The 13,770-nt window shown below is 52.9% G+C and overlaps 1 protein-coding gene across 1 annotated transcript; it reads right to left on the bottom strand.

The window, feature by feature from the left end:
- CHADL (chondroadherin like) lies at positions 1–9,566 on the bottom strand. The gene is made up of 5 exons (XM_027871189.1): positions 9,414–9,566; positions 4,337–6,007; positions 2,718–2,884; positions 2,158–2,359; positions 1–56 (listed from the first exon to the last, which is right to left on the bottom strand). The coding sequence occupies exons 1-5, from the start codon at positions 9,564–9,566 to the stop codon at positions 15–17; spliced, it is 2,235 nt and encodes a 744-aa protein (XP_027726990.1). The 3' UTR covers positions 1–14.
- Between the last annotated feature and the right edge of the window lie 4,204 nt (positions 9,567–13,770).

Below are 13,770 nucleotides of genomic sequence, written 5' to 3'. Positions count from 1 at the left end.
GAGGGTCGCAGCTCTCAAACTTGGCTGGTCCTTTTTCTGGGTCTTGCCCTCCCCACCTGGGCAAACAAAGAGTAGAATTACATTTTGACTGATCTGATGGTGGGATTACAGGGCACGAGTCTGTTTGGGAGTCTCTGAGTGGAACCTCCCCATGCTCAGCGGTGCCCTGCTGAGAGGGCACAAGGACCTTCCCATGACTGGTTGCCTAAGATGCAGAACACGATGGATCCCCTCTTTAAGGTCCAGCTCACTCTCTCTCTTGGACTTTGAGAAACAGCAGCTCAGACCTGTATTGGGAATGGGTTAGGAGAGGGAGCAATCTGTAAGCAGGCCTTGTCTCTTCCCTCTTAGAACTGGACCAGAAGGCGGATCCCAGGATGGCACCCCGTCTGTGGGTGCCTGGAGTCCGCAGATTACACAAAGCACTTTGCTCTCTACCACCAGAGACAATTTCCGAGAACAGACAAATTCAGAGAGTAAAACACTGCTATTGTGATATAGGGAATGCAAGTACCATTGTCTACTATCGTCCTTTTAGAAATAAGGAAACAGGCTCAGAGGAATGAGGGCTTGCTCCTAGGTCGTACAGCAAGGAGAAATCAGAGGCAAAACCAGGGCTCCTGACTGCAGGCACGCTCACCACCTTTTTCACTCGGCCATGCTACCTCAGTGCCTCCTTAGTGGCTCACCTCCTCCTCAGACTCTGTCTGAGTGATTCTGCTCCCGAGTCTTCTGCCTTCTGGAGCCATCTCCCTCTCTCTCCTTCACCTGCAGCTCAGTCCCCAAGGCTCAGCCCTTGGTCTTCCCCTCTCCCCTCTCTCTCACTCACCATCTTGCAAAAAGCCAATTGATTTCCACGCTAAGGATTTAGAAATCCAGCTAGCTTCCTGACCTTACCTGTCCTTTATCTCCATTTCCCTATGGGAGATTATCTGTTCTCGAGCACCTGCCAACATCCCAACCTGGGGCCAGTCGTAGCCTCTCCATGCCTTCTTATCTTGTACCCATTTTATCCATGTCTTCTCATAACTGCTCCTCAGAGCACTGGCCCAATGTGTTGAAGGCCTTTTTCCAGGGATTAGAGACTTTTTCCCTCTTAAAGAAATCCATCTGAATGTTAGATTGCTCTCAATGGACTTCACTGTCCCTTCTACCCCATGCGCCTCGTTCTTCCCCCTGAGACCAAGCAGAATAAGGCTAATCCCTCTCTCCTCTGACAGCCTTTTAGATGCTTGAAGACAATGATCCTGTCTCCTGAGTCCTCTCTTTTCCAGGATAAGCATTCCCAGCTCTTTAAACAAATCTTCCTATTGGCAGAGTTTAAATTCTCGACACCCATCTCTTCTACAATGTTTGCTACTGGTCCTAGAATATGGCACCTAGAAGTAAAGACGGTGCTCTGGGGGTGATCCACCAAGTCAGGGGCATGTAAAAGCCATCTCTTTTTTCAGCCTTTCCTGATCTTTCCCCCCAGCTCTACCACACATTCTCCCTTTCTAATTGCCTTGCATTTATCTGGCATATGTTTATCTAGGGACATATTGCTTCCACCATAAGACTGTGAGCTCCCTGAGGGTAGATGTGGGGGGGGGGGCTGCACTGTGTTTTTGCCTTTTTTTGTAACCTTAGGGCTGAGCACAGTGCCTGGCACACAGGAGGTGATTGATAAATACTTGGTGATGGAATAGTTTTCTTGATTGAGAGCAAGTAGGTGGTACAATCGTTAGAGTACTGGGCCAGCACTCAGGAAGACCAAGTTCAAATCTGGTCTCAGGCACTTACCAGATGTATGACTTTGAGCAAGTCACTTAACCTCTGTCTATCTCAGTTTCCTCATCTCTAAAAAGGGGAATAATAATGGTGCCTACTTACAGGGTGAGGGCCATGCGATAATGTTGGTAAAGTGCTCTGCAAACTTTAAAGGACTATAGAAATGCTAGGGATTATTACTTTAAGGTCCTGGAGGTCACTTGGGCTTCTTTTGGGCCCTCCACTGAACCAGAAAGTAAACAAAAAGGAATGAATGAATGAACAAACGAATGAGTGACATTTCCTCCCCCTTTCCTCCCCACCCCCACCAAACAGGACCCTCCTCCCCCAAATCACAGTGTTCTAGTCAATGTGACCTCTCCCTCCCAGGCCACCACTGCCACCAACCTTGACTGGTCCTGCCTGCTTCTTCTGGCCTCGGGCTTTTCTAGCTTGTCGCTGGGCTGACGGTGGGCCCCGTTTGCCCTTCTTGGTTCCCCAGCCAGGGCAGGCCTCGAAGGCAGCTGTAGCAGCCTTCACCTTCTGGCCCCGGGCATTGACTGGGAACTCACAGGTGGCCCCCACTCGCAGGTTCAGGCCAGCGAGCCACCTAGAAAGAGAGGGGAGGGAGGACTCACGAAACATTGGGACCGAAGGTGAAGCCTCCTGGGTGGGCTCTGTCCTCCTTTGCCATAGACTTCTCTTGGGACCTCAGCTGGGTGGCAGGGACTCTTTATTTATTTATTTTTCAAGGACTCTTTCAGAAGACATCTGAGGGACCACTGAGTGAGGGGAGCCCTGGGCCTAGGTCTGGGAGAGGGACGGGAAAGACCTGGGCTCTTGGCCTCAGAGCCACACCATGTGGGAAGCTGGCTCCCTAGGCTGGAAGCAGGAGTCCTGTAGATGCAGCCTGTGGGACCTGCTCCCTCTGCTGCCCAGCCCAGGGGAAAGCCCAGGTGGTTCCCCACCTGTGCAGCGGGAGGAGCCGGCAGTCACAGCGGAAGGGGTTCTCACTGAGGCTGATGAGCTCCAGCCGCGTGAAACTGTCCATGGGCGGCAGCGTCTGCAGCTGATTTTTCTCCAGGTACAAAGTCCTGAGCCCAGGCCCCAGACCAGCAAAGGCCCCTGGAGAGATCTGGAGAGGAAGAAGCCCAGGCGGTTAGGATGGGGCAGTGAGGGCTCACCCTGAGTTTGTGCTTCGTCACCCCTCCACACACACACACGCGCGCGCGCGCGCACACACACACACACACACACACACACACACACACACACACACACACTCTCTCTTTTCTCCTTTCCCCCCAGCCTCTGATGATCTCCTTTGGCAAAGGGAAGATGGTCCTTATCCTTGCCTAAGCCAACCCCATTTACATGCATCCTGGTGCTTAGTACAGAGCCTGGCACAAGGGAGGTGCTTAGCAAATGACTTTTGACTTGACCACCAGCCCTCAATCCCATCTCTTTTCTCCAACAGATCAGAGCTTCACTCAGCCCCTGTTCTTCTCCCTCCAAAATGGTGAGTGTAACAGAGAGGAGAGAGGAGGACCAGGGGCTGAGACTTGGGGGCCTGAGCTGTAGGTGGGAGAAGAGCTGGTGAAGAAAATGGAGAACATGGAATGTCAGGGCTGGGAGGACCTTAGAACAGGGAATGTCAGGCCTGGGAGGAGCCTTAGAACAGGGAATGTCAGGGCTGGGAGGGCCTTAGAACAGGGAATGTCAGAGCTGGGAGGGCCTTAGAACACAGAATGTCAGAGCTGGAAGGGCCTTAGAACAGGGAATGTCAGAGCTGGGAGGGCCTTAGAACAAGGAATGTCAGGGCTGGGAGGGCCTTAGAAGAGGGAATGTCAGAGCTGGGAGGGCCTTAGAACATGGAATGTCAGGGCTGGGAAGGACCTTAGAACATGGAGGGCCAAATCTTGGAAGGATCTAGTTTTAAGATAAGGAAGCTGAGGGTGACCAAGCTAGCATGAGGTATTCCGCAGGAGCTCTGCTTCTGTTCTGTGCTCCTTATATTACAACACGATGCTGGAGTTTGAAGGGAGATAAGGTCTCTGACCCTCCCTTCCTCTCCCTGTTTTCAGCAAACAGGGTAGGAGACCCTGGAAAATGTGTCCACTTGCCTTCTTCTGCTCGCTACCCACCTTTCCCACCTTATTTCACATCCCTCCTCTCCATGGACTCTGTTCTAGTCTGCTAACTTGAATGAGATGCTCCATCCCCTGCCTCCACACCTTTGCACAGGCTGTTCCCCATGCCTAGAATGCCATCCCTTCTCACTTTCATTTCTCAGCATCCCTAGCCCAGGTCAGCAGCCACCTCCTCCACACCTTTCTTCCTCCTCCTCTCCTAGGGTTTAATGCTTTCTTCCTCTCGAAGTTACATTGTGTTACTTGAATTTACTTTTCTGTGTATCTACTGTATGAAGTAGTAGAGTCCTCAGCAACCTGAGGGCAGGCCCTGTTCTACATTCCTCTGTGTCTTTTGTGCCTGGAGCCTGGCCAGGCACGGAAGACACGCTGGAAGGGAAGTGGGTGTGCCCTTGCCCTAGTCTCCACCCCCTCCTTCTGAAGGGCCCCTTACCCACCTGCTGCAGCCCTGTGCCATTTAGGTAAAGGTGCTGGAGGGAGCTGGCCACAGGCCAAAAGGCCCTGTCCTCCAGAACCCGAAGGGGGTTGCCTGACAACTGCAGCTCCCTGAGGGCAGGCAGCCCCTTCAAGGCTTTGGTTGGCACCGTCTGAAGCTGGTTCCTGTCCAGGTGCAGCTTCTCCAGCTCCAGGGCTGGGCCCGGACCCAGGCGAGAGATACGATTACCACTCACGTAGAGGCAGTGAAGCCCCTTGGGTCCGGTCAGGTCTCCCATAGCCAGATGCTGGAGAGCATTGCGCCCTAGGTGGAGGGAGAAGAGCCCGGGCAGGACCTTCAGGGCAGCCCTGGGCAGCTGCGTGAAATGGTTGCCATCCAGGTAGAGGTAACGGAGCCGGGGCGTGCCTTGCAGAGCAGCGGCGCTGAGCCCCGAGAGCTGGTTGTCAGAGAGGTAGAGGTAGACCAGCTGGCCCAATCCATGGAGGGCTCCTGGCTCCAGGCGGGAGATGCCACAGTTCTGGAGATGCAGCGACACCAGGCAGGCCAGGCCAGGGAAGGAGCCCTGGGCAATGGCAGAGAAGTTGTTTCGTCTCAGGTCCAGGAGTTGGGTGTGGTTGGGGAACCCAGAGGGGATGAGTCTCAGCCCCTTGTTCTCACAGCTGCTGTGCTGGGAGTCTGGGGAGCAGACACAGGCCGCTGGGCAGGGTTTGGTGGCTCTGTCCTCCTCTGGGGCCCGAGGCCTGGGGGCCACCTCCTCTCCTTCCTCCACCTTGTCTCCCTGCCTCTCACAGTATAGATCCCTGGCCCTCAGGGATTCAAGAGCTTCTCCCTTGAGGCGTCTGGGCTCTGAACACAGCCCGTCGGTCTGTACCCGGGCCCTGGCCACCCACTCCCACAGGGGCCTGGCAGCACAGTCACACAACAGCGGATTCCCACTCAGGTTGAGCTTCCGGAGCTGGCCTACCCCCTCAAGTGGGGGCAGCCCCCCAAGCTGGTTGCTCTGGAGATCTAGTGATCGGAGCCGGGGACAGCGGGCAAAGGCCCCGGCACCCACATCCTGCAGGGCAGCGTGGTCGAAGGCCAGATCTCGTAGAGCCCCGAGGGCCAGCCCGTCCTCCTCACCCAGGTAGGTGAGTGGGTTGTGACCCAGCTCCAGCTGAACCAGGCCATCAGGGCGAGACAGAGCCTCCCCGGGCAGGGCCTGCAGCTCATTGTGATCCAGGCTGAGCCGGCGAAGGCCCGGCAGGCCAGCCAAGGCCTCAGGGGCCAAGACGTTGAGGGCATTGTGGGAGAGGCGCAGCCACCGTATCTGGAGCAGCCCCTGGAAGGCCATGTCAGGCAGGTAGACCAGTGAGTTGTGGGCCAGGCTGAGGAGGCCCAGGGACCCCAACTGGCTGAAGGCCCCTGTGCGGATCTCCTCCAGCTGGTTGTTCTCCAGAACCAGCTGCCTCAGGGACCCCAACCCATCCAGGGCCTCTTGGTAGAGTACTGAGAGGTGGTTGGAGGCCAGGTTGAGGTAGACCAGTCGGCCCAGACCTCGGAATGCACCTTCCTCAACCCGCTCCAGTTGGCAATGCCTCAGGTCCAGGTGAGTGAGGTAGGGGAGTGACAGAAAGGCTTCTGGGGGAATCACCTTCAGGGCATTGCCTTGGAGATCCAGCCTCTGGGTCATCTGTGAATGACAGGAGAATGGCACCTCACATACACCGGCTGCTTCACTGGAGCCAGGGGCACCTTGGGATGGTCACCCCCTTATGAGGGGCAGAGCGCACCCTGTAACGGTCTGGGGAAGCTTTTCATCTTCCTGGCCTGCTTGAACTTTGTCAAATAGACCACGCTTTAGTCAAATCTTCCTTTCCCTCCCTTTCTCTGGAATATAATTTTATATACACATGCATACATGCACATACATGTGCGTACACATGCACACACATGCCTGCATACACACGCTCACACGCATGCACGCACACACACTCGCATGCACACACACACACACACACACACACACACACACACACACACACACACACTGCACACTCACATCCCAAAGCTGGAAGCTTCTTGACTTGGAACATGCCAATGTAGAAACTGCCGGTTTCCTTCCTGTCTGTGCCCTTGCAGGTGGGCAGGCAGTCAGACTGTCCTGAGCAGGATCCCAGCCTTCTCTAGAAACAGCTCTCCTACCCTTCGAAAGCCTGGATCCAGGAGGCCCGGATGGCAGGGTTTCCTAAGGCTCCCCGGTGACGTCCCTTCCCCTGACTCCCCACTACTTTGGAGATGTAGGGGCTAGCCCGGGGGAGGTCAATAGGCTGACAGAATTAGGGGGTTTCAGTCCCTACCTGGTGTGAGGGCGTTGAGGGGCTGCCCTGGTTTGCAGGTGTCGTCCCGGATCTGCCGGGAGGGACCCCTTGGGCTGTTCTCATCCCCTCCCCTTTTTTGTCCAGCTCCTGCCTCCTCTGGTGTTTCTAGCTAAGCCTCGTTGTCTTCCCATTGGAGACTCCTTTAAACCTGTCCAACAATATTGCCTGTTGCTTTCAGCACTGACTGGCTCATTTCATTTTTCAGCAGGGAGCTTTCAGCCCCAGAAATTCCCCAGCCCATCCCTGCTGTCTCCCAGGTCAATGCTGGAAATCAGTGGCACCCTTGGCCATTTGCATGCGACTGCCCTCATTGGTGGAGATTGACTCCTTCCCAGAGTCTCTCTCCCGTTAGGGACCTAAAGAGAGTTTGGAACCACACACATTTTCTCACAAAGCTAGAAGCCAGAAGACCAGAATCTCTCTTCTCTAGCTCTCATCAACTTCACTGCTCTCACAGGCATAGAGCACAAAGCAAGCAAAGTCTACCGATGAGGACAATTCCATGGCCCATAGACTTTGAGCTTGGAAGGGGCCATGGAGTTAAACCCTCTCATTTTACAGAGGAGGAAACTGAGGCCCAGAGAGGTTGTGTGACTTGCCTAGGCTAGTAAGTGCTGAAGCAGGATTCAAAGCTAGCTCTTCCTAACTCCAGGCCCAGAGCTCTATCCACGTTGCCTCCATCATACCCTTTGGCCGTAGCTTTCCATCATCACCATCAACACAGACATCATTGATATTAATGTTAGGAGATTAATTGTAATGATATTAATGATAACATTAACATAAACAATAATAACATTAGTGATGCTGATGGTTAGTTATTATGCCACTGTAAAATATATATACTGTGCCTGGCACACAGTAAGTACTTAATAAATACACTATCTGTACGTATACAAACGCTCCAAAAGTGATGTTTTAAGTTATTAAAGCTAAATATTAAAACTGCATCGAGAATTTTGGGACATCCTATGTACTTATATATATATATATACACACATATATATGTATATACTTTTTTTTTTTAAACTAGATCTGCAATTTCATCAGGAAAGGATGTTCCTACTGATAAAACTCCCTCTCCCAATGAAAGTCAGCATCTTTCTGCTACTGAGTCTAAGGGAGTTGGGGGCTCTGTTCAGGACCACAGAGCCATGAGGTGTCAGGAAGTGACTTGAAAAGGAGTCTCAAAAGAAAAAAAAAAAAGAAAAGGAGTCTCTATCCATTGTACCACCCTGTCTCTTAAACTTCTGTTAGATTAACAATACTAATGCCTATTAATACTGGTAACAGACATATAACATTACTATTCATATTGGTGCTAATAATATCTACTCTGAATAATATCTCAAATTCCTCTTGTGTTCAGAGTTGACAAGACACTTTCTGGTGAGGGAGATAGGCCTCCTGTTCTCAACTCTGGAAGGTGGGCCCTCTGTTATTTCTTGGAGGTGAGAACATTTTACTTCTGGGGGGGAGCGTTCCTTGTTCTCATCCCTTGGGAGAACATCCCTTCTGGGAGGTGAGAACACCCAAGGGGCACCCTGTTCTCACCTTGAGAAAATACCCTCTGGGAAGTGAGAACACCTTCTGATTCTGGGAATACCCTGGTCTTACCTCTGTGAGGCCCCCTTGGGAGAATACCACCTCTGGGAGATAAGAACACCCTCTCACCTCTGGGAGCCCTCTCTCCTAGTTTCACTGTTCTCACGTCTGAGAAGCCGCCCCCTCTGGGAGGTGAGAAGACCTTCTCACTTCTGAGAGCCCCTTGATCTCACTCCTGGGAGAATAACCCCTCTAGGTGGTGAGAACACCCTCTCACGTCTTGGATTCCCCTGTTCTCACTTCTGGTGGCCCCTTGTTTCCACCTCCCTACTGGTCCCTCCTCCCAAGGTGATGACCTCAGTCTGTCCTGTCCTTAAATCATGACCAGGAATGGATTGGGAGGGGGTGGTATTCTTACCCTAGATCTCTTACCTTAGCACACCTTGGTGAAACCCAGTGGTTGAAACTTGAGACCAACCCACTCTCTCCTGAACACCCCTGACTCTGAATTCTAGGTATCACTGACTTGACAAACGTAAAAATTTCAATGTCCTTCATAAACTCTGGTGCTCAGAACTGAACACAGTACCCCTATGTGTTTTGACCAGGGCAGAGGATGGTAGGACCATCTCCTTCTTGGGACTGGATCAATGGTTTCATTGACATACAGAATTGCCAGTATGGAGGCTCCCTCTACCAATGCAGAGTGTAATTTGTGGGCTTACAAAGTTGCCTGGGGCACAGAGTAAAGTGACCAGCCCAAGATCATACAGCCAGTAGGTATCAGAGACTGAATTTGAACCCTGGATTTCCTTCCTGAGCTTCAGGTGAGCCAGCTCTAACCACCATGCCATAGTGCATCTCAGTCCTAGACATTATCCTTCCCTTCATTTAGCCTCAGATAACACTAGCTTTCTTGGCTGACATATCACACAGTTAACTCAGTATGATCTTGTGGTCCACTGAAACCCCCAGATCTGTTTCATTTGAACACTATGCTTTTGAAATAGATTTTTCTTGGCCTGGTCCATTGATGGTTGTCATCACACCAACTCATTGATCAGGGTCCAGACCTCTCTCTAACTGTGACACTAAGCTTGTCATCATCTCTCTCTAGTCTCCCAGATCTCCCTCCCCCCAGCTCCTCACCTGGTCCTAGCTGCTCCCACTCACCTGCGGGATGGTGACTGGCACCTCTGTGAGGTTCTGGCGCCTGCATGAGACGTGTCTCCTGATGTTGTCACAGACACAGACCTGGGGGCAGCGGCCGGGAAGTCCTCTGCCGGCCAGGGCCAGCAGCATCGAGAGGCCAAGAGGATTCCACATCCTGGGGTAGAGCTTGGCGCAGGGGAGAGGGCAGGCTGGACCCAATCAGCTGCAAGCAGGGCCTTGCTTGTGGGATCATTGGACCACAGAGGAAGGGGAAGGGAATAAATATTCAGTACGCATCCCTTATGTGCCAGGGATTGGGCTAAACCCTTCAAATATCTTTTTGATCGGAAGACACGCTTCCAGCCAGAAGAAAGCACGACTCCAGGAAATGCCTGCTTTTCTTCCTTCATTCCCATCTCCAGGCCCAACAGCTTCCTCTGCTTTATAATGCTGCTGAGTGGAATTGTCCCCTTCCCAGGTCCTGAACCTCTCTGAACCCAGGCACCTCTCTGATTATCAGTCACAGAGTGGGGGCTCCCATTGGTGGAGGGACTTTCCTCAACTGGGAAGTCACAGGCCTGGACCAAAAAGGAAAGAGGACAACTTGACTGAAGGCGTAATGACTGTTCCCTCATATCCAGGGCTTGGAAGGTTGCAAAGCACCCTCTGGACCCTAACATCGCCCCTGCCCCTGCCAGGCTCCCACAGCCATCTATGTATGAGGCAGGATTTGAATGCAGATCTGGGTATCATCACCACCGGCATCATTCTGATGCAGAGGAAGCTGACGGGGGAGGGTGGATCATGGGATCAGAGCTCTCAAGCTGGAAGGGGCCTTGGAGAGCATCTGATCCTGCCCTCAGATTACAGAGAAGAAAACTGAGGCCCAGACAAGTCATGGGAACATGGGGTCATGGATTTAGTGTTGGAAGGGACCTGGGAGGCCATCGAGGTTGACACAGGTGGTCTGAGGCAGAGGCTGGAACAGAACCCGGGGCTCTAGCTCCAACGTCTGTGTGTTGAACCACGCCCTCTGCCCCCAGCCCTGGAGAGTCAGACAGCAAGAGCCCGGGAGCCCAGGTAGGGCGAGAAGGGAGCCCTGTCACCGAGCAGTGGAGAAGTGAATTAGGGTCCTTCTTTTGCTGGCTGCGAGCCCCCGGGGCCGGTTGATTTTGGGCAGGTCACATACTGGTCATCCCCACCACCAGCTCTCTAGTGCCCTGCCCCCACCTCAGCCCCAAGGGAAGGTGAGGCTGGCAGCCCCTGTCTGGGGAAGAGCCAGAGCTGAGCTGCTGGTCATTACCCCAGGAAGGAACATCTGAACCAACCACTCATTTTACAGGGGAGGAAACTGAGGCCCTGAGATGTGGAAGTGCCCAGGCAAGTATCCAAAGGCTTATGCTTCACTTAGCTGTACCCCCATCACCCCACATAGCAGGAACCTGAGGCCAGAGAGGGAAAGAGCCGACTGAAGGACACAGCTGGCCAGGGGACTAGCGCCCAGGACACTGACCTCCCTCCCACTTCTCTTTCCCTGCTGCTCCCTCCCTTCTGCAGACAGAGCCTTCTGTCTGACCAGTTTCCCAAGGACTCACCTCGAAGTCCAGGCCACAGGCTCCTTCGCTCCCGTCTGAGCTCTGGGAAGTGGGTGAGGGTGGCTGACAGAGGAGGAGCCCCCATACAACTCCACCTCCTGGAGGTGAGGACAGCAGCCCCTTCTCCCCCCACCCCACTCTCCTCCCCATCTCAGGGCCTCCCACCTGGCATGCCCTCTCCTCCGAGCTGAATGAGGGCATTGTTGGCTGGCCCAGCCCAGCACATGCTTCTCCCCTAAGGAGAGGGGACCAGTGGGCCAGGGAGGGAGGCTGGGGTGAGCACTTCAAGGAAGGTGGTCTGAGAAAGAACAAATTCAAAGTCCTCTCTCCCTCCTGGCTGGAATTACCAGCAAGTTTTCTGCAGGCACCAAATCTGGAGCCTGAGTCCCAGTGGCCGACGGCAGCCCCCTGGGGGGGCTCGGTCTCACAGATCCGAGCAGTCCTGGACACCGCGGGCTGGAGACCATAGAAGCTGACGCAGACAGAATCTCTCCCGCCAGACACTTAAGCGGCCCGGGTGTCTGAGGCCACGGCCCAACACCAACTCACCCAACACACAAATATTTACCATCTGAAAAGTGGGAATAACAACCCTTGTCTTCCCTCCCGACCCCACAAGGACTCGGAGAGGAAAACACTGTATTTGGTTTCCAACTTTTATATATTTACTTTTTTATTTTTTGAAATGTTTCAGGGCAGCGAGGCGGCGCAGTGGATAGAGCACTGGCCCTGAAGTCAGGAGGGCCTGAGTTCAAATCCGGCCTCAGACCAAACACTTGACACTTACTAGCTGTGTGACCTTGGGCAAGTCACTTAACCCCAATTGCCTAAATATCTATATCTATATGTATATATAGATATAGATTATATATATCTATATATATATCATCCCTTCCTCATCACTTAACCCCAATTGCCTAAATATATATATCTATATATATGTATATATATATATCATCCCTTCCTCATAACTCTCTCCCCAAGAGAACTCTCCCTTTTAACAAAGTACATTTAAGCAAAACACATTGACCTTGTCTGACAATGTATACTGCATTCTGCCCCTGTAGTCCACCCCCTCTCAATTGAGAAGCAGAAAGCACTTTCCTGTCAGTCCTGTCTTCACCGGGCTCTGCATCGATCAGCTTCCGGCCGGTAAACAACAGGTGTTTACTAGGTGCTTGCTATCTCATGGATTGAATGTCATCAAGCCAAACATTCCTACAAGTCTTCCCACCTTCCTGATTTCTTCTTAGGCGACCTTCCTGTGCCATGGGCTGACCAGCTATTCCCCAGGCCATGGGCCCTCCCCGTTTCCAGATCTTTGCCACCACGGAAAGGGCTGCTACAGAGACATTTGTCCATGTGGGCCCGCCAAACAGCTCTGTAACCCTTCACGTGCTAGAAATGGAAACAGGTGTTCATTGAGTCAGCCCGGCACACATGCTGGAGAAGGCCCTAATTATCTGGGCCAAAAGGGGCCTCAGTTTCCCCACATGCTAAATGAGGTTAGGCTGGAGGGCCATTTCTAAGGATTTCTACAGCAGCCAGCTCCATGAGCTGTACAGCAGGGTGCATGCTCCAGGCAGGAAGGCAATGTTTCCTAGGTATCCCTCAAGGGGCAACTAGGTGGTGCAGTGGATAGAGCACTGGCTCCGCAGTCAGGAAGACCCAAATTCAAATTCAGGCTCAGACACTTGCTAGCTGTGTGACCCTGGGCAAGTCATTTAACTCCAACTGCCTCCCTCCTTCTCCCGGGCAAAAAGGTTTTCCTCTAGGAACAAGGCTTGGTTAACACGGAGAGTTGCCTGCCAGTCCTTTGGGAACCCGAATGCCATCCAGAGGGCAGCTTCCAGGTCACCGAAGGCGGGCCTCCAAGAGCAGAGCAGGAAATAGCGGCTCAGGGAGGCTCCTGCCAATGACCCTCTGTACCTCGTCCTCTTCCAGAGGAATGTGCACTCCTTGTGGGCTGGGAACGTTTGGTCTTTGCATGCCTATACCTAGTATAGCACCGAGCACACAGTAGGCACTTAATAAATGCTCATCAGATTTAATGGAATCCTAGGAGACAGAAATGATCAGAACAAAGGCGCAGGGCATGTGTTAGGGACTGTGACGAGGCCCAGCCCCGCTCCTTAAGTTGGGTGATCTTCAAGCTGCCCCCCTGACGTTCCCCATCTCTAAAATGGCAGCTTTGGCCAGATGGAGCCTCTTTGCTCTAACGCTGGCCCTTCTGAGCTTCCTGCCTTGACCTGAGTTTGTCTTCTCAGGGTAAACAATGCCTATAGACATCTGATTCGTGCTGTTAAGTTATTAGGCAAATGCTTCCTTGTCCACTCTGATAATGCCCAAGTTAGAAGCACTGGAGCATGGCAGACCTGGGCTCAACGCCTCGCTTGGACACATCGATTCTGCGAAAATCCTCCAACTCCACGGTGCCCTAAATGATTCCCAAGTCTCAGATTAGAAATGAGCTGCAAATCTGCCTTAGTGGAGGGAGTTTCCACAACAGGAACCAACCCCCTCCCCCCACGCCAATGAAATCAGTTGGGAAACTCAAATATAAACCGAGTCTGGAGAATGTTCCCCAAATGGCGCCCCCAGCCTCCTGAAGCCAGGAGCCCCCCACCCCAGACACTCTTGGGTCCTCCCCCTCCACACCCTATGATGTGGCAGCCAGAGGGCCCCGGCTCATCTCCCGCCACGCCATGGTGTTACTCCTACCTGTTTCCAAACTCAGTGGCCCTGCCCCCACTTCTGACTCCAGAGCCCTGGGGTCGTCTTCT

Source organism: Vombatus ursinus, unplaced genomic scaffold, assembly GCF_900497805.2.
Source record: "Vombatus ursinus unplaced genomic scaffold, bare-nosed wombat genome assembly UNPS02003292.1, whole genome shotgun sequence".
Taxonomy (NCBI): Eukaryota; Metazoa; Chordata; class Mammalia; order Diprotodontia; family Vombatidae; genus Vombatus; species Vombatus ursinus.
Note: the sequence above shows the minus strand (reverse complement) of the source record. Positions and strands in the feature narration are given on the sequence as shown.

Excerpts from the sequence above, each read along its gene's own strand:
- CHADL (XM_027871189.1), bottom strand. The coding sequence starts at position 9,566 with ATGTGGAATCCTCTTGGCCTCTCGATGCTGCTGGCCCTGGCCGGCAGA. Across the intron at positions 6,008-9,413 it reads TGCCAGTCACCATCCCGCAG|ATGACCCAGAGGCTGGATCT; the intron begins GTGAGTGGGAGC and ends TGTCATTCACAG. Across the intron at positions 2,360-2,717 it reads CGGCTCCTCCCGCTGCACAG|GTGGCTCGCTGGCCTGAACC; the intron begins GTGGGGAACCAC and ends CTCTCTTTCTAG.